The sequence below is a fragment of the Microcaecilia unicolor genome, chromosome 6, assembly GCF_901765095.1.
Source record: "Microcaecilia unicolor chromosome 6, aMicUni1.1, whole genome shotgun sequence".
Taxonomy (NCBI): Eukaryota; Metazoa; Chordata; class Amphibia; order Gymnophiona; family Siphonopidae; genus Microcaecilia; species Microcaecilia unicolor.
In genome coordinates, this window is record NC_044036.1 from 296,917,645 (window position 1) to 296,938,661 (window position 21,017).

General features: G+C 40.6%; 1 protein-coding gene across 1 annotated transcript in view; it reads right to left on the reverse strand.

Moving 5' to 3' along the window:
- Positions 1 to 21,017, reverse strand: part of LOC115473204 (collagen alpha-1(XXVII) chain B-like) — a 252,306-nt gene that overhangs the window by 149,782 nt on the left and 81,507 nt on the right. Inside the window, exons 9-14 of the mRNA XM_030207971.1 lie at positions 20,580 to 20,633; positions 18,799 to 18,843; positions 11,688 to 11,741; positions 10,105 to 10,149; positions 4,462 to 4,515; positions 2,396 to 2,440 (exon numbers count right to left, since the gene is read on the reverse strand). Coding sequence (XP_030063831.1) covers positions 2,396 to 2,440; positions 4,462 to 4,515; positions 10,105 to 10,149; positions 11,688 to 11,741; positions 18,799 to 18,843; positions 20,580 to 20,633 — 297 coding nt within the window. The remainder of the gene's footprint in view (positions 1 to 2,395; positions 2,441 to 4,461; positions 4,516 to 10,104; positions 10,150 to 11,687; positions 11,742 to 18,798; positions 18,844 to 20,579; positions 20,634 to 21,017) is intronic.

The following is a 21,017-nucleotide window of genomic DNA, read 5'->3' on the forward strand; positions in this document are numbered from 1 at the left end:
CAAAATGCATTCTAATGAAAATATGAAGGGGAAGACAGGTTGATGTGTTAGAATGGCAGGCAGTGGACAGTGTTACGAAGCCTAGGTCTCAGAGTCCATCCTTGTCAGCAAAGGAGCCAACTTTTTCAAAATTACTGAGGATGCTAAACCCTATGAAAATTACCTTTCCCTGGACATACGTCAAGGAGTTTGTTCAATATTGGGGGTGCTCAAGCATCCACAGAGCTGGTTCCTATGCTTGTCAGTTCTGAAGTGTCTGGTCCTTAATTTGATACAGAGAAGGTCACCCTCTCATCTTGCAGTAAAAACAGTTATCTGCTTTATTGTGGGGGTGGGGCAGGAGGGGAGTTAAAAAACTTATTTCTGTACTACAGCTTATTCCTGTACTTAGTGTAGGGAATCCACCAGTGATGGCAGGTAGCCCCTTGCAGTTTAGGAAAGAGTGATGTGATTGTTCTTGATATGACTGAGTTCTTTCCTATTGGTTAATGGCATTCCTTTCTTAACTGATTTTAATAATATTGTACATCACTTTCCACCTTATAATTGAAAGAGAAAAACGCCTAGATTTCGACCCAAATCGGGAGATAGACGTTTATCTCACAAAAACGAATAAATCGGTATAATGGAAAGCCGATTTTGGATGTTTTCAACTGCACTCCATCGCGGAAGCGTACAAAGTTGAGGGGGGCGTGTCAGAGGCGTGGCGAAGGTGGAACTGGGGCGTGGTTATCGGCCAAGGAGAGATGGGCGCCTTTCGCCGATAATGGAAAAAAAGTATGCGTTTGTAGCTAGAATTTAGGGCACTTTTCCTGGACCCTGTTTTTTCACGAATAAGGCCCCAAAAAGTGCCCTAAATGACCAGATTACCACCAAAGGGAATCGGGGATGTCCTCCCCTGACTCCCCCAGTGGTCACTAACCCCCTCCCACCACAAAAAATGTTTCACAACTTTTTATTTTCACCCTCAAATGTCATACCCACCTCCCTGGCAGCAGTATGCAGGTCCCTGGAGCAGTTGTTAGGGGGTGCAGTGGACTTCAGGCAGGTGGACCCAGGCCCATCCCCCCCTACATGTTACAATTGTGCTGCTTAATGCTTAGTCGTCCAACCCCCCCAAACCCACTGTACCCACATGTAGGTGCCCCCCTTCACCCCTTAGGGCTATAGTAATGGTGTAGACTTGTGGGCAGTGGGTTTTGAGGGGGATTTGGGGGGGCTCAACACACAAGGGAAGGGTGCTATGCACCTGGGAGCTCTTTTACCTTTTTTTTTTGTTTTTGTAAAAGTGCCCCCTAGGGTGCCCGGTTGGTGTCCTGGCATGTGAGGGGGACCAGTGCACTACGACTCCTGGCCCCTCCCACGAACAAATGCCTTGGATTTATTTGTTTTTGAGCTGGGCGCTTTCATTTTCCATTATCACTGAAAAACAAAAACGCCCAGCTCACAAATTGTCGAATAAAACATGGACGTCTATTTTTTGCGAAAATACGGTTTGGTCTGCCCCTTCACGGACCCGTTCTCGGAGATAAACGCCCATGGAGATAGATGTTTTCATTCAATTATGCCCCTCTTTGACTTACATGTTTAAAAAAAGCAATTCAGAAAATTTTAATAAACTGGGGGGCCCTTTTACTAAGCTGTGTGTCTATACGTGTCCAACATGCACCAAAATGGAGTTACCACCCGACTACTGTGTGGCTCTTGTGGTAATTTCATTTTTGGCGTGTGTCTGACATGCACGTCCAAAAATATTTTTTATTTTCGGGCGCACGTAACAGACGCACGCCAAGTGGTATTTGGCCCAAGTAGTTCATTACCGCTTGGTTACCGCATGAGTCTTTACCACTAGGTCAATGGGTGGCGGTAAGGTTTCAGACCCCAAAATGGACGCGCGGCAATTTCCATTTTGCCGCACATCCATTTTTGGCACAAATTTTAAAAAGGCATTTTTTACAGGTGCGCTGAAAAATGGATCGGCGCGCACCCCAAACCCACACCTACACTACCGCAAGCCATTTTTCAGCGAGCCTTTGTAAAAAGACCTCGTAAGTTTTTATATAGCACAGGCAAAGAATGTTACGCAAATAAAAGATGCAAACTTGTAGGTCTTCGTGGAGCTGGTCCTTAGTTCTGATCGCCTCTCATAACAGGGAGCACTCAGAGTTCACTTTAGGGTATTCTGTGTATCTTATTTTCAGAGGGTCCTCTTATGACCTTTATCTCTTGATCAGTAGTGATGCATCTTAGAGCCTTTCATTCTTTTTTTGTGAAGTACAGCTGGTTTTCTCCATAAAGTATCTTGAGCTTCCTTATGCACTTCCAGATTAAACATTCTAATCACTGCGAGAATTAAATTACCAGATGCCAGAATCCAGTTTATTTTTATACTTACAATGAGTCCAACAACTCCATGGGGACCAAGAGCACCTAATTCGCCCTAAAAGGAGATAAAAATAAACACGGTTACCGATTTGTAGAAACACACAGGCAAATAAATGATCACTGTTTACAGGACATGAGGAATGGAAAGGAACAGCCCCATTTCTAACTTCCACGATTTTGTTAAAGAATGAGATAAGATTCCAAACACAGGATTCCTTTTTCCTTCTGTTGCAGCATCTGTAGTCGTGTGTTTGAGCCTGATTTTATTCACAGGAGAAGACAGTGATAAAAAAAGAAACCTTACTGTAAGTATCTGGAGAGAAGAAAGACAAGATGAAGAAATACATACAGAGAGGAAGGAACATGGATAAAGGGAAAGGAGAATAGAAAGAGAGGATATCAGAGATATGAAAAACAGTACACAACATAGGATAGTAAAGGCAGATAAAAGACTATACAAAGATAGAAAGAAGAAATAATTCAAACAGAAACAAGGGCAGGGGGATAGAAAAGTAGCAAGAAATAGAGTAAAACAAAATATAAAGAGGTCTACTACTACTTATTATTTCAATAGTGTTACTAGACGTATGCAGTGCTTTATGTAAGAGAGAGAGGCCCTGCAACACACAGCTTGCAACCTATTCAAGCCAAACAGGATAAATAAATGATTAAAGGGTTTCATTTGTTATGGGAAATGATTACAAAGCAACATGGGTATAAGTAGGAGAATAAGGGGTTAAGATTTAAAAACAGCTCCATAAAATAGGGCTCTTAGTCTGGATTTAAGTAGAAGTAGAAGGGAACGTGATATATTGACTCGGGGAAGTGGAGTTGTAACCTGGTGATCTGAGCACCAGACTGACAACCAGGGAAGTTGCTTCTTTTGAGCTCTGGACAGTCACTCAACCCTCCGCTACCTCAGGTACAAACTTACCCTACCCCTCCCTCCCCCTCCCCCACCTTTACAAAGTTGCACGGTAATGCCAACAGGGCCCATTCACTTTGAATGGGCTGTGTCGGCACCACCGCACTGGCAGCCGCTAGCACTGCTTTGTAAAAAAAGGGGGGGGGGGTTAGATTGTGAGCCTCTGGGGACAGGGAAATACCTACTGTGTCTGAATGTTCCTCACCTTGAGCTACTGCTGAAAAAGGTGAGAGCTAAAATCCAAATAAATAGTATTCAAGGTGTACTGCAGAAGAGTCTGGAGCTGGTGGTGGAGGAAGGGCACAGATAAGAGTGTCTTACCAGGTGAATGAGTTCCTGAGTTGAGTGAAAAGGAGAGGTAATGGGGAGCTGCAGAAAGAATGCACTTGTAAGTAAGTGAGAGAGGTTTGAACTGCATTCAGATATGGATAGTGAGCCAATGAAATGACATCAGAAGAGGGGTTATATGAGTGCAGCACAGTACAGTACGCAACCTGAAAACGATCTACGAATTAACCAACTTCCGCAGACTATTGAAGACTCATCTCTTTGAGAATATTTACTGCGAAGACCAAAACACATGAATCCATACACACTAAAAGAAAAGCACCAATACACTCTCTTCTGAATTCTCTTCCCCTATACTTTCACCACACTTAAAACTCTACCCACAGATAAAATTGTTATACCCTAATGTTCTCTTGCTATTGTTCTATCGCCCTATCATTTCCCCATTGTTACATTCCATTGTTCTATTCCCAGATGATATTTTGACTTTGACTTTGTCTTTCCATTACTCTTCACAATGTAACCCATAATCGTACTGTGACTAATTGTATTTCCATCATTCACAATGTATTGTAAGCCACACTGAGCCCGCAAATAGGTGGGAAAATGTGGGATACAAATGCAATAAAATAATAAATACAGCAGGATCTTAACAGACTGAAATGGTTCACTGGGAATGTTGCAGTAGTTGAAGCAGTGTCATAGACCTATTTGATCTCAGGCTTTACTGCTACTTGCTTGCAACGAAAGATCTCCTGTGTTTATCCCATTTCTGAGTGTCCTTTTCAGACTGACTTTGATCCAGACTATTCTCAGAATTGACATTTTCTATTGTTTGAAGTTTGAGGCATTCTGTTACTTACCGGGTTTCCATCTATTCCTGGAGGTCCCCTCTCTCCCCAATCTCCTGGAAAACCCTACAAGAAGTAAGAAACAAAAGCATTGTTTTGTTTTTTTTAAGCAAATGCCAGAAAGCAAAGGAACTTGGCTCCATATAAGACATCAAGAAAAATATTATCAGAATGACCATCAGCGATGTTTAATGCACGGGAAAATGTCATCTGGACAGAAACAATTTGAAAGGAGTATCAGTGGTGCATTTTATAACAACACTAGTAAAAAAGGCCCGTTTCTGGAACGAATGAAACGGGCACTAGCAAGGTTTTCCTGGGAGTGTGTATGTTTGAGAGAGAGAGCCAGAGTGAATGTGCGGGTGTGTGACAGAGTGAGACTGTCTGTGTGACAGTGTGTGTGTGAGAATGAGAGTGTGTGACAGGGCCCCCTTCCCTGTTCCTAATGCCCCTCACCCCGTTCCCTCCCCTCCTTTTCCTCCTCCTTCCCACACTTTGGGTTCCTTAAGGCTTTCAAAAGTCTATGTACCCCCGTGGCCCTAACGCCCAGTATCCGGATACCCCACCGCTTTCCTCCTCACCCCTCCCCCAAGATGTAATAATTTCACGTCCTTCATTTTTTAAAAAAAGTGTCCTATCTACCCTGTGTACAAATGCCCGGCATTCAGATTGTGTTCCTCTCGTAAATTTTCATTTCTTTCATTCATTCAGAACTTGCCCCCCCCCCCCGAACACTTTTGGTTCCTTCAGTCTTTTAAAACTCTCCTATGTACCCTGTATGCTAATGGCCAGCATTGAGATTGTTTTCCTGTCCCAAATTTGCATGTGTTTCAGTCGTTCACAACTCTCCCCCCCTTCTCCAGTTTAACACTTTTGTTTCCTTCAGTCTTTTAAAACTCTCCTATCTACCCTGTGTCCTAATGGCCAGCATTCAGATTGTTTTCCTTTCCCAAATGTTCATGTCTTTCAGTCGTTCAGAACTCCCCCCCCTCCCCCCATTTAATACTTTCGGTTCCTTCAGTTTTTTAAAACTCTCCTATCAACCCTGTGTCCTAATGGCCAGTACTCAGATTGTTTTGCTTTGCCAAATTGTCTGGTACTGATGTCACTGAGGTCAGTGCGTGCCTGCCTAGCAGACCACTTCCGGCAGGCATGGTCCCAAGCACATCCTGTTGGCGGTGAGAATTATTATATAGGATGAAAGCTCCAAGAAACATTTTAAACCCTGGAATATGGACTCTGCCGGGATTGAACCAAATAGGCAATTTTCTCTTTTTTCCCCCCATTTAAATTTTTATTCAGTCACATTTTAACAGCAATGTACAGATACAGAAATATCTTAACAGCACAACACAGATTCACATTTTATCCATTATTTTCTTTTTAACTAAACCCAAAGAACTATCCTTCTTAATTCCTCCTCTCCCAAGAGCCTCTTAGTCAGTTCAAACTTACAGCTGTGATAGCTTTTGTAACACAAATGGACTATCCAAAGTAAAGTTATAGTGGGTTATAATAAGGTGCCCACACCTTCTCACTCTGAACAAGCTATCCCATCTTAACACAGTCAATCTAATTAAATAAATATTCCAAATTCTGTGATAAGGCGTATCCTCCATGTCTCTGCAACCTCTATGTGTGTGGTGGTGATATGGTAAGTTATTAAAGATTCTACATTCCTGACAGTGTTTGGCATTTATCTTAGCTTAAATTTATATGCCGCTTAATCCAAGCAAATGGTCCTAGGTAGCTTACAAAGCAGAAGAAATACAAAATATACAATATTAGGTTTTTATATCAAATCAAAAAAGAAACAGCAATACCTACTGATTAAACTAATAAATATAAAACTTCACAATAAAAATTAAAAAGAACCAGTAGACATAAGTTCCAAAGGCAGGTCATTCGAAATAGAGACAGATTCAACAGAAAAAGATGGCTTCCAATGCCTACTATACTTCAACCCCTTAGGGGAAGGAAAAAAATAACATGCAACTGTCTCTGGAACAATGCACATTTTCAGTAGTAGCAGACCAATGTTTCAGTTGTAAAGATAAAGGATAGGGAGCGAGTCCATGGGGCTAATTTTCAAGGCACTTAGACTTACAAAGTTCACTTTATGAACAAAACATAATGCTTTAAATAATACTCTTGCATGTAAAGGCAGCCACAAGACTTCAATAAAGGAGAGACACTATTGGTGTATTGGAATGATTTTTAGATTCAAGGAAGCACTACACCAGTTATCTTCGTAACTAATGCGATGAACCCGTCAGTGTAATTGCATCACATTGAACTTATTCCCACATTTACATCAACATGCATTATCTATGTTAGGATAACTCTTAATAAAGTCTGTTTGGCATAAAGTACCATTTATACAATAGCGTATAGCCATTTTCCACCTGTAATAATTTATCCTGAGACTGTGGGGTCATTTTCAAGGTAATTAGGGGTCCATTTACTAAGATGCACTGAAAATGGCCTGCAGTAGTATAGGTGCGTGTTTTGGACACGCGCAGAATCATTTTTCAGTGCACCTGTAAAAAATGCCTTTTTTGGGGACCGAAAATGGATGTGCGGCAAAATGAAAATTGGCGCGTGTCCATTTGGGTCTGAGACCTTACCACTGGCCATTGACTTAGTGGTACGGTCTCACGCATTAACCAGGCAGTAATGGTCAATGCACATTCAAATGCCGATTACCGCTCACGTGACAGAAAATAAAAAATATTTTCCGGCGCACGTAGTGGATGCGCATAAAAAAATGAAATTACCACCCAGGCCACGCAGTAGCTGGGCAGTAACTTGGAATTAACATATTTTGGGTACGTGTAGGCGCTTACGTGGCTTAGAAAAAGGGCCCCTTAGACTTACAAAGTTCCATAGGTTATTGTCAGGGGCATTTTCAAAAGAAAGGCGCCCATCTTCCAACACAAATTGGGAGATGGGCGTCCTTCTCTCAGGGTCGCCCAAATTGGCATAATCGAAAGCCGATTTTGGACGCCCTCAATTGCAGTCCATTGCGGGGATGACCAAAGTTCACCGGGGCGTGTCGGAGGCGTAGCGAAGGTGGGACTGGGGCGTGCTTAAGAGATGGGCGTCCTCGGCCGATAATGGAAAAAAGAAGGGCGTCCATGACGAGCATTTGGTTGACTTTACTTGGCCCATTTTTTTTCACGACCAAGCCTCAAATAGGTGCCCAAACTGACCAGATGACCACCTGAGGGAATCGGGGATGACCATCCCTTACTTCCCCAGTGGTCATCAACCCCCTCCCACCTTAAACAAAAAAATGTAAAATTTGTTTTTACCAGCCTCTATGCCAGCCTCAAATGTCATACCCAGCTCTATGACAGCAGTATGTAGGTCCCTGGAGCAGTTTTAGTGGGTGCAGTGCACTTCAGGCAGGTGGACCCAGGCCCATCCCCCCTACCTGTTACACTTGTGCTGGTAAATATGAGCCCTTCAAAACCCACCCGAAACCCACTGTACCCACATATAGATGCCCCCCTTCACCCCTTAGGGCTATGGTAGTGGTGTACAGTTGTGGGGAGTGGGTTCTGGGGGGGGGGGGGCTCAGCACTGAAGGTAAGGGAGCTATGCACCTGGGAGCAATTTGTGAAGTCCACTGCAGTGCCCCATAGGGTGCTCGGTTGGTGTCCTAGCATGTCAGGGAGACCAGTGCACTACGAATGCTGGCTCCTCCCATGACCAAATGCCATTATGTCCCTCCAAGCAACTTTGTAAGTCTTAGGGCTAGGTTTACTAAGCAGTGCTATGGGCGCATTAGCGTTTTTAATACACATAAATGGTGTACGTGTGTTAAACGCTAAAGCATTCATAGAAATGTATAGGTGCATTAGTGTTTAACACACCTTAAAGTTACAGGCGCGTTAAAAACGCTAATGCACCTTAGTAAACATACCCCTAAGTGCTTTGAAAATGCACCTCCATGTGTTCTACAGCTGGGGCAGGAGAAGATGGTATTCATTTTATGATTTTCATGTAGATGCTCAATTAAATATATGGGGATTACACACATTCTGGCCAATATTCAGAACTATTTAACTGGCCAGGAACGGCTCCTGGCCAGCCAAATAGCATTTATCTGGCTAAGCACTAATATTCAGCGCAAGATAGCTGGCCATCTTTGCTGAATATTAACATTTAGCATATTGTGGCTAACTGGCTAATCTCACGATATAGCCGGCTATCCGTGAATATTCAAAAGCTGGCTGGCTAAGTTTAGCGGCCAAATCGGACTGCCTAAATAACAGTCCTATCTTTAGCCCCTAACTGGCCAGAATTGAATATTGACTTAGCTGGTTAAGTTTGAGCAGCCCAAAAAAAACTCCCAGATATTCAATGCCGGTAACCGGAAACAGCCCAGAATTGAATTTCTAGGGTTAGGTCCGATCGAGGCACTTAGCCAGGCTGAATATCAGCCTCATTATTTTTTGTGCCCCAGCAATGCTCCAAAGTAACACATAATCTGCAGGATTTGGAACGCTACACTCAGAAATCCAAGCAGAAGGAAGATTTTGATATCCAAAGAAAATGAGCAACTAATGTAGTCAGGCTGGTGTTACTTTACCAACGGAGCTGTGTAAACACACGTTTCAGAAAACACAGGAATTTCTAAATTCAGGCTCATCTGTTCTTCAGCATGCAGATTCTATACTAATCCATATTAACCCTGAAAGGTGCAACATTTTATATTACCGATGTACTCTGATTAATGTAACATTTTCCCACCAATGTACTTTGATTAATATAACCTGAATCTTACAGAGGTACCAGAAATAATGAAAAAGTTACTTCTGCTGGATAGATGTGTTCAGTACTGCCAACTTGAGCTCCAATGGAATCTTTTCAAAGTCTGACTCTTGTACAGTTTTTGTCTATTTCAATCTCTGCATTTTTGCCCTGTACCTTATCTAACAAACTGAAGTGTCGATGCAATAAACTGTGCTCCTTTTTAGCACAACACTTTAGATTTTCCCATATTCATCTTACTCCCAATGTAGTAACACTTCAAGCGTGGGAAAAATTCAAGTACAGCCATTGCTCTAAAGTGCATTACATTGGGTATGCAAAACTGACAACTCACATTTCTTAACACAGCAGTAATTTTCATGCCATTAGTTTACTGCATTGGGAGTAACATTATTTTTTTAGCACATGCATTAGAATGTTGAGCTTTGGAGCTTAGCTTTGTGTATCAAGGCCTGAATGTACAAACACACCTGGTTCTAGGTATCTCTATGCATGGGGGGGGGGGGGGTATACTCTGCTTTATCATTTTTAAAAATCTTATCAGGCGTAAGAGCTCATTCACAAATTGGTGTCTCTTACAACTCACTTTTGGTTAAAAAGCCAGAAATAACTTTAGTACCAAAGAAGGGAAATATTTTTGATATTTGTGTTGTACTCAATATTATTGTTGATTGTATATTTTCCTACCTTGAGTTTTTTGGGACAAAGTGGTTCAAAATAATGAATGAATGAGTTAAGAGAGAATTTAGGTCTTTGATAACAGAAACGCTAAGATTTCTAACATTGTTCTAAAAATCTAGAAAGAGAACTGGATAGCAGGAAGGTCCCGTCTCCAAATTCATTAAGGTCTACAGAGAAGAAGAGGAAAAACTTTACCGGCCTACCCATCTTGCCCCTCTTTCCGGGAACTCCAGACATCCCCTTTGAGTCAGAAATAGAGAGAGAGAAAGAAAAAAAAAAGAAAACAGAGAAAGTGTCTGGGTTAGAAAGAAAAGATGCACAAATACAATTAAATCACAATTTAACAGTCCACATTAATGGCCCTGTTTACTAAGCTGCATTATAGACGCATTAGTGTTTTTAACGCACAATAACCATGTACGAGTATTAACCGTGTACGCACCTACAATATCCGTATATGCACCTAAACAGCGCACATGCTAATTGTAGGCGTGTTAAAAACGCTAACGCGCCTTAGTAAACAGGGCCCTAAAATACTCAATTTGCTTCACAAATAGGGGTGCTTCAAGGGGGAGCAGAACAGACTTACAAGATCCTCAGTCCTTACCCTGTTTTTCACATGCTCACACAACTACTAAATCCCTCTCCTTGAAATGCTATCACAAACACCACATGCAGATAAATAAGCCCATGTGCATATATATAAGAAGGAAAGATAGGCATTTAGATGCTCACCGTCACATATACAATTTTCCCAGCACTTTGGAGGAAGAAATATCATTGACAAGACATCCTACAACAGGAGCTTTTGAAAATCTTTTCTACACAGTGACTGGGATAGGAGTTAGTCTGTCTATCTTTCACACACAAATGGTGTCTTGCTTATTTCCAGTATCTTTAATATGTACAATGCAAAGTTTGTGATGAGCATCGGGAGCTTCGATCATACAATATGATTGTACTGGTTGAATGATATCATGTGAGAATGTTTTATGAGATCAGGTCCGAAAAGGAATGAGGCAACTTGAATTTTCCAACGAACTGGTTCAGTGATATCTTAGACCCCGGTTTGCCATTGGGACCTAATCCTTTTAAAATAACTTATCCAAGCTTTATTTCCAACAATCATAATTAAGCTTTGTGTAGGGCCTACCTTAGCATTACAATTTGATATCCAACCTTTTAAGAATCTTAAGATAAATTAAAATATATTTTTGTAATGTTCTTATGTTTAAATTTCTATACTGAATAACTTCCAAAATACATATAACACAGAACCATATCTTAAGATACATTCAAGCAAACCGTATCATTCTACTTTGCTCTAGTGAAACAACATATGTAGAATTCCTAACCCCACATCCAAATCTCAAATTATATTTAACATTAGGAGAAGGTCTTTACTATTATAACCTCTCAATTTACCATCCATTCTCCCACCCCACCCTCCCATACTTCCACCATTCATGGACAGTTAAATGAACCTGTTTATACATCAAGCTGATTATAAATCCTGCTCCTTGCCTTTGGGGGCAGTGTCTAGATGTAAGCTTCCCATTTGCAATGTTCTTAATGCTGAGTTTTTTATTGTCATACCTATAAAGTGTTTCTCACAATCTCACTGTTAATATTTAGCATTTTCATAGAAGGCTTTCATTCATCACTCTATATTTTCTTATTCTAGTCCAAGTCACACAAGGTGAGAGTGATGGGTACTAGAGAGTCTAAGTATGATGCTATGTAAAAGCTTTTAGTTCACTTCTTCAGCAAATACTCACTTGTTCTCCATCAGGTCCTGGAAGTCCAAATAAGCCTGAGAAACCAATGAAACCCTGTTGAGAGAAAGCAAGAAGTCAGATTCTGTTCTCCTTTAATAGAAGGGCTCTCTTTGCTTCATGTTCTAGTTTGTCCTCCAGCGTTGATCTGTTGCTCTCTGTGATGAAATAAACCTTGAGGCAAGTGTATATGCCCATGGACTGCATGGTGCTGGCTTCCACGATGTAGTCCAAGGGCACATACCCTCACAGCAGGGATCATGGGACGTCCACGTAGCAGGAGCCCTGTGTTTGCTGTTTACCTGGGGAAATGAAATCTAATTTCGAGTTAGCTACATTTAAAACAAGACTCAGCTATTAATAAATCTTATAGGTTCTAACCTAACTGTTTCCAGTTCATTCGTGGACTTAACAGGCGAGGAGCTGGCAGGAAAAACCAACCACTCACTATTCAGCCATGGAAGCGAACAATTTTTTAAAACATTGGCTGTGGCATTTACCGTAAAAGATATATTCAGCACCTCTATCCAGATAGGCAGTGGCACTGAATACACGTGGCATTTTTTCTGGTCTAAGAAATCATTTATGCCAAAGAAGCTATATTTAATTTAATTCAGATTATTATATTCCACACAACCCACTATGAACTCAGGGCGAATCATATTCAAATCAAGAAGAAAAAGATAAAATCATAAATCAATAAAAAAACCTCAAAATATAAAACCCAGGAAAAAACCCACAAAATTATAACAACATAATTCTATTAAAAAGAATTCTGAAACAGCCACGTTTTTAAGACTTTCCTAAACTGCAAATAAGAGACAATGTGCATACTACCAATGGAAGCAAATTTCATAATTCTGGTGCAACATCCATTTTAGTTTTCCTCAGTGTACTTTTTAACCTAAGCTAACTGAGGCAGAAGAGTGAATTTGCAAGCGTCCGCTGATCCTACATGATGCAAAGGGATGTAACACTAAATGAAATTAGACAAATAAACCGGTGCCAATCCATGTAGAATTTGGAAACAACAGTTTAAAATAAAGCTTCATTGATACTGATAACCAGTGCAGTCGTTTCAAATAATAAGGATCACTATCCCATCTGTATCTTCTGAAAATCAACCTAGCTGCTGTATTTTGCAAAATTTCCAAATGGGCAATCTGCCGTATAAGTAACCCTAACAAGCTTATATCACAGTAATATTAATGGGGATTGACAAATGCTGTTAATATATTCTTAAAATGGCCAAATGAAAAATAGTCTCTCAGTTGACGTTATCCGAACAGTTAAGTAAAATGCCCTTCTTCCACCCTTGCCGTAAACATACAGGGCTGAAATAGCTGTAGAAAATTTTCGGTGGCATATCTGTATGGTGCTACTGAAAATGAAGGAATAAGGGACTTATCCATATATCAAAAGCTATTATACAGATAAGTCCTTCTGGAGATTGACCTGCAAGGTTCTAATTTTACTTGTTTAATTGGAAGTCTAAGACAGGCTTATGGCAACCTGAGGTACCTGAACAGTAGAAGAATGGCTGGCAAACATCATGTCCCCAAAACTATCATCATTGTCACTAGGGATGGGTAACCATGGTCCTTGGGCCACAACACAGTTGGGTTTTCAAGATTTCCATCATGAATATGCATAAGATCTATTTGCTTACAATGGAAGCACTACATGCAAACAATTCTCATGCACATATTCATTGTGGAAACCTTGAAAACCTGACAGATATCCTGATTGATTATGTGGAGCCATTTCAACATGAAAGATGCTTGTAGCTGGATTCCCTCAGCAAACAGGTGGCAGAGCAGAAGGAGGAAGTGTTGAGGCTGAGAAACGTCCATAACAATGAGAACTACATTGCTGAAATGCTTCTTGAATTATCTAAGATCTTATGCAGAGAAGAGAATCTGAACCAGGAGATGACAAATGGACACAGAATATAAAAGCCAGTAAATTCATCACCTTGACTCCACCTTTCCTGGAAGTGAAAGAGGTGAAACCATCACAGATTAAGAAGGAACCAAAACTTGTAAACTCTGGAGCTACACAATCAGCATCCACTGTGTCTAGGAAATGAAGGTAATCAATAGTAATCAAACAAAATAAAACATGGAAAAGAAAATAAGATGATACCTTTTTTTATTGGACATAACTTAATACATTTCTTGATTAGCTTTCGAAGGTTGCCCTTCTTCATCAGATCAGAAATAAGCGTCAGATCTGACGAAGAAGGGCAACCTTCGAAAGCTAATCAAGAAATGTATTAAGTTATGTCCAATAAAAAAGGTATCATCTTATTTTCCATGTTTTATTTTGTTTGATTTCTATTGATTACCTTTAAAAGTGGACTAACACAGCTACCACACCTCTCTAGGAAATGAAGAGAAGTGGTGATTGGTGACTACCTTCTGAGGGGTATGGAAGAATCACTCTGCAAACCAGAAATGATGTTCAAAGAGGTGAGCTGTCTGCTGGTTACCAACATCTGAAACATTACAGAGAGACTGCACAGATTCAAAAAGCCTACTAACTAATATTCAATGCTGCTCATCCATGTTGGCACAAATGATGCCACTAAGCATCCTACTGAACATTTCAAAAGTGATTCTTTGGTACTGGGAGCAAAAGTGAAGCAGACAGGTGCACAGGTGGAGTCAAGAGTAAAGGTGGAGACAAAGAAGCTTGTATTCTGTAGATAAACGCATTGCTGCATGGATGAGTTGATGAGAGCACTTTGGGATAGTTTTCTTAGAGCTGCTAAGCAGAGATGGTGTCCACCTATCAAAGAAGAGGCAAAATGCCTTCGAGAGCAGACAGGCTAACCTACTGAAAAAGGCTTTAAACTAGAATTAATGGGGATGGATGGACAAAGCCCTTGGACAAGTAAAACATCAAACACTTAAACAGAAGTGGAAAATAAGGCAGCTTCTGGAAACTAAGTACACAAGTGCCTACAGCATGTGAAATAAAGTTCAGGATTTTGGACACTGTAATATGGACTAACCTCGGACACACTGATCAATCTCTTTAAAGATTTTGTATTTGGACACTGTGCACAGCTGCAACACTTTCTGATACTTGGCTAACCCTCTCCCAAGCGTCAAAAATGTCCACCTCTTTAATGTCCTACTTTTGTTTATAGTCATCCCATTCTGGAACTCCATACCTACTATAATACGTCTGGAACACTCCTATCTCTCCTTTAGAAAGAAACTGAACGCTTTCCTATATGATGATTTTTGATATTGATTAAGTAATACTGATTCATCCTCCTTATGCCAATGATTAACGTTTGTAAACTGGTCACATCTTTAACACTCATATAGTGCTGTTATAACTAATAGAAAATTGCCAACTGTTTATAAATGGTCACAAACTTTTGTATAAATTATAGCAGTATTCCACTGTAACTCTAATTATCTACTGATTCACTTTAAACCACGGTGAACCCTTCTTGGGGATACACTGGTATACAAACAATAAATTGATATTGGTATTGCTAATATAAGAAGCTGATTTGAATTTAGCAGTGGCCATAAAGACGTGGTTCATGGAGAACCATGACTCGAATATAGTTATTCCTGACTAAAATCTATTCAGGTGTTATGGTATAAGCCAACTGTCAGAATTAAATATGTAGCAGAGTTATTGATTTTATCAATATTAAAAATGCAACTTTTAAAAGATGTATTGAAACTGCATTTCAATACCTTCTTTCCCCTTTTCCTTGGGAATTTCTGGTAGCAGGGCTAGTCAATTACAAACACGTAACAGAGACAAAAGCTGGCTGGGAGGGTCACCAAGACATCTCTAGAGAACAAAAAACTGAAGCAGACAGATAGGGTTATTTTCAAAGCACTTTGGGAGGCTAAGTTCCATAGGTTTCTATGGAACTTTGGGAGGCTAAGTGCTTTGAAAATGAGCTTGAGAGACTCCTATGACTCAAATGACAAAAGAAACTCCACCTATCACAGCAGACTGAAACCCTCAAGCTATAGAAAAGCCATTTGCCAGCAGATATCCAGGAAACATGTGACCATGCTCCCCTGCAAACTACAATACCCAAGATCCCCTGCAAACTACAACTCAGGGAACATTATAAAAAGCCTGGAAACAGCCCAGCTCTCTCTCTTGGGAAGCTCGCTTGGGACCTGCTGCTCTCTCTTGGGACCTGACCTGCAGTCCACCTGCCTCTGGCTCATCAATCTTCAATGGACCACAGCATGCTCTGTAACAAAAAGACTGTTCTGTGAGTCATAAATTTTTGATCTAGACCTGCTACCTGGCTTAAGTACAGATTATCTGTAAAGATCTCTTTAAAAACCTACCTCTCGTGTGCAATTGTATTTTAAAATAAACCTTTTCTGAAGCTAAAAGTATAGTCTCTTTGTGTTCTGAGTATATGGTATAGTGCCATGCTCTGAGTACATGCTTTCAAATCATGCAGTGCAGAATACTGCATTTCAACAGATATATACTTAATTTATTTAATTTATTGCAATATTGCAATTATCACCTTTGGTGATTGGTGGAGAAATTAATATCCTAAAACTTATAAATAGAGCGCCTGCTCTTAAATTATAAACAGTAGTGAGTGCTCTAGAGCTCTTTCCCCCAAGTAAATCATTTCTTGTAACACAGGAAACACGAAGTAGGAGGAGTAGCAGTATTATATATAAAATTAATTATAATAAGGCAACACAACTGCAGGGTCTATGAGGGAACAAGGAGGCATTGTGGGGTAATCAGAAAAGAGGGAATGGAACATTTATTTATACCGGTGTAATATACAGACCTCCCTCAAAGGCAGAAGCCTTTGATAGCAACCCACATTCCTGGATAATAAATTGCTTTGAAATGTACAAAAATCCTGGAATGACTTGAGTATACCAATGAAAAATTGGCAAACCACACTCCATCTGAAGTGTGAAGATGGACAGTTTGTCATCCTAACATCAAGATCCAGCGAGAAATATTTCAGGGAGACTCCTTGTCACCACTCCTGTTTGTATGGCACTTGATCCACTGAGTACTCTTATTAATTCCTCTGGCTACAGATTTAGACTTAATCCTTGAGATGGTAACACTCCAGAGATAACATTAGACATACTGTTTGTACATGGCTTGAAACTTTGTATTTCCAGTACTCAACACTTAACAGAACACTTCATGTAGTGAAAAGCTGATGTTTTGCCTGGATAAATGTGCTAAAGCAATTTTCCATATAAGAAAATTGAGCAAAATTAAAAATCTCTCTCTGATGATGGCAGTGACTTAAAGGAACGTGAACAGGAAAATGTATATTAATATCTTGGCGTAGAAGAAGATGCTATAGTCCATCACAAATCACTGAGAAAAAGATCAGCAAAGAATATTATGGAAGATTTAAACTTATACTTAGAAGTAATAATAATAATAATAATCATTTCTAAAGCGCTACTAGATGTACGCAGCGCTGTACACTTGAACATGAAGAGACAGTCCCTGCTCGACAGAGCTTACAATCTAATAAAGTGCTTTAACAGTACAAGTTTTAAACAGAAAATGTTTCAAGCCAGTAATCAACTTGCAATCCTTAGACTCTCATACAGCTTCGGAGCTGTTGACCGGTATCAAAGATTTTGAAAAAGCGGAAGTACTGTACCAATAAGAAAAATCCTCCATGCCTATGAGATCATTTATAAGAGCTAATATATTTCAAGACTGTACACTCCTCGAGCCGAAGGAAAACTAGACTACACATATAAAGCTTCATTTATTATAAGCCTCTATTCTTAGTTAAACATATCAGTCTTCAAAAAGCATTCACCAAATTACCTAAAACTGTGACGAAAAATAATCCTAACTGTAAACTCAGCACAATTTCAAAAGCTGGCAATAAACTAAACAAATTAAACTATATGGAGTCCTCAAGGGGAAAAACAAACAAACAAACAAACAAAAATTGGGGGGGGGGGGGGGGGGGGTTCTGCTGTACTTGTATATGCACAAAGCAAAACTTTCAAGCTGCTCATTACATCTTTTCCATATCAATCACAGGTGTCAACAAAGTAATCATAAACTTATCTATTTTTATAATGCAGATAAAGCTGTCTGTTAGATAGTAAGTGCACCTATCTCAAAGGCCCGCCGTCACAATCTCCTTGTGGAATATACCTGACTCAAGTTTTGTCATCAATTGCACAACTATTTCAGGAGTTAAATAACACATCTGATAAAGGCAAACGCTACCAGCACTGAGTGTGCACTGCCAACAGTGTATACTTTGGCATTATAATTCCTTCAAAGTCACTGCTGTTGGCCTCATTGCATTTAAGCAAACCTGGTCGGAAGGTGACAGATATATGTAAGGCAGCATGGTGATATCAGTCATCACATTCAAAGTCAACTTTATGGAAACAATCAGCGTTGCACAGTATGAAAACAGCAGCTATTACACTTAGGGGCCCTTTAACAGAGCAGCGGTAAACCCAACACGAGCTAATCGCTCACTTTTTTGGGACTATCGCCGGCCCAATGCGGCCACCAGCAGTAGTTCTGTCCTGATCACATGCCATTTCTGGGGGAAAAAGAAAATCCCTGGAAATGGCTTGCACGGCAATCACCCGGAAGCAGCAAGTAGAAAGGACTAGGCGGCTGATGATGGCAGGCTGTGGATTGGGATAAGTGGGCTGAGGCTGATGCTGGGGACAGAGAGAAGGAAACTGGAGGCAGATACCTAGGACTGGGAGAAGGGAGCTGTGGGCTAATGCCAGGGCTGGGGACTTGGAGAAAGGGGCTGGGAACTGGGAAAAGAAACTGCAGGATACAAATGCAATAAATAAATAAATAAATAAATCCTGCCAGGTTCTGGTAACCAGATACTGGGAATACCTGCATAATTCACGGACCGTCCCCACCATGCCTGGATCACATACCCTTTGAATATGTACATCCGTGGCATTTGTATGTAAAACCTACAGTATTCTAAAATCAGCCTTAGCAAATTATAAACCATCCAGATGTGTATGCTGCTGTTTACGCATAGGATTGCCGGGTATGACTTCTAAACTAACCTCCTAAACAACTAAGGATGAAGGCAAAGAAAAGATCCCTTACTCACCCGTCTGCCTTTAGTACCAGCTTCTCCTACAGGGCCAGGCAAACCCTTAAAGAAGAAGAAAAATAAAGAAAGGCAAGTTCAGAGAAATCTATCTTAAATGGACTGGGTAGGATTACGTGGCACTTAAGCGAGTTTCAAAATCTTTCATTGCTGAGAAACAACAGACTCCACAGACAATACTGTTGCTGGGCTGGATCTGTGCTGCTAGTTACAGGAGTAAATTAATACACGGTCTACTATTTAAAGGGCTAGAATAACACAAGCAAGAGGAAGTATAACACTGTCATCTATCTTCTCAGCTGAGAGGCTGTTGTAGTAAGCTGCGTAATCTCTTTAGCAGGGTTCTTTACTTCTTATGTTCCCACATTAATCTTACTCCCAGTGTACCGGGAGGGCAATTCTAGAAAATATGCACGAACACGTGCCAATTACTCATGCAACTCATTAGAATAACGCATCTGTATGCCAAAATCATGCCACAGTGCTATTCTTTAATTATGCACGTAACTTACATTACATATATTTTATAGGTAAGCGGGACTCACACTTCTTTGCCTAACTTACAGAACACTAAGGGGCCCTTATACAAAGGCGTGGCTTGGCAGTAGTTCTGCTTTTGGCGTGTGCTGTTAGAAAACAATTTTCTATTTTCTACCACAGAGGGTGTTCCCGGTGGTACTTGGCAGCGCGGCCGCTGCCCAATTACCGCCAAGTTAGCGCTTGACCCCTTACCACCTTCTAAATAGGTGGCAGTAAGGGCTCAGTCAGTAAATGGCTGCGACGCCGGTAACTGGTAAACAAAATGGGAGCTGGGCAGACTTCTACGGTCTATGCCCTGATTGTGACTGAATAGATAGGGATGGGCTGGAGTGTAAATTTTCAGGGGCTTCGACGTTAGCTCCAGAACTTTTAGTATAAGAAGAGTGCTGGGCAGACTTCTACGGTCTGTGCCCTAAGAAAGGCAGGGACAAATCAAACTCAGGTATACGTATAAAGTATCACATACCATGTAAATGAGTTTATCTTGTTGGGCAGACTGGATGGACCGTACAGGTCTTCATCTGCCGTCATTTACTATGTTACTGTATTAATATTAGCGCACAGCCATTTAATGCTCCATTGAAAAAAAAATGGAGCATTCATTCACCAAAACTAGCATGGGCCACTTCTTACCACGGCTTAGTAAAGGGACTCCTAGATTATGTGTGTATCACCGGAACTTAGGCGGTTAATGAATCCCAATGCATAAAATAAACGCACTGACAGCAAGAATCATACTTTTTTTTCCACAGCTAGAGTAAGAAACAATCTCAATGCTAATGTCACAACGAGCGAAAATAAAAACAAATTCCCACACTGCAAGCCTGCCGCATAGGGTTACCATATGACTTCAGAAAAAGGAGGACAGATTGAGCCCATCTGGGTTTTATTTCCATTACTTTCAATGGAAGCAAACCCCGGACTGGACCAATGTTGCCTGCCTCGCATTCTCATACACAGCTACTACTACAGGATATAAACTTTTACACTCTTATAACCTTGTAGAACTACAGCAGGATACAAACGCCCTCTCATCACAGGTCTCAGGAGTACAAAAGAACTGTGATCTCTTGGCCTGAGATCTCCTGCGTGCTTGTGCCTTCTCTTGATATCCAGAAGGCATATTTCATACTTAAATAAATTCAGTAATTTAAGAGTTTATTTAATTCTGGGGCACACTGGTGTCTATGTTAAAACTCCATCCCTCTGCTCTGCACGCAGCACAGTTAAATTCACTGCACCTGCCTGCCAGGATAACCTTTGACACCTGGGCTCCCGTCTGGTCCATGTTCTCCCTAGAAAAAAAAGCAATGGTTTCAGTCTCTTATGTAGATGAATTACTGTTGGAAAGGACAAAGAGAGAGAGAGAGAGAGAGAGAAAATGAAAAGGAGAAACGAGATAAGTGAAAATCAGATAAAATAATGAAACAAGACATGTTTTAGGAGAGGAAGCTCAATGGTCCAGAAACCTCAAGGAGTTAATGGAAAGGTGCCAGAATGTCTTTACTGGTGGAAGAACTATTTATAGAGCAAAGCACTTAGGGCCCTGCTCTAGAGCAAATGGATAGGTTTACAACACTCTCCAATGGGGTGTCAAACAGCCAAGCTATTCATCAGCCAACACAAGGCTTATTCAAACATAGACAACTGAAAAGATCGTTTGTTAGTAAGATAACATT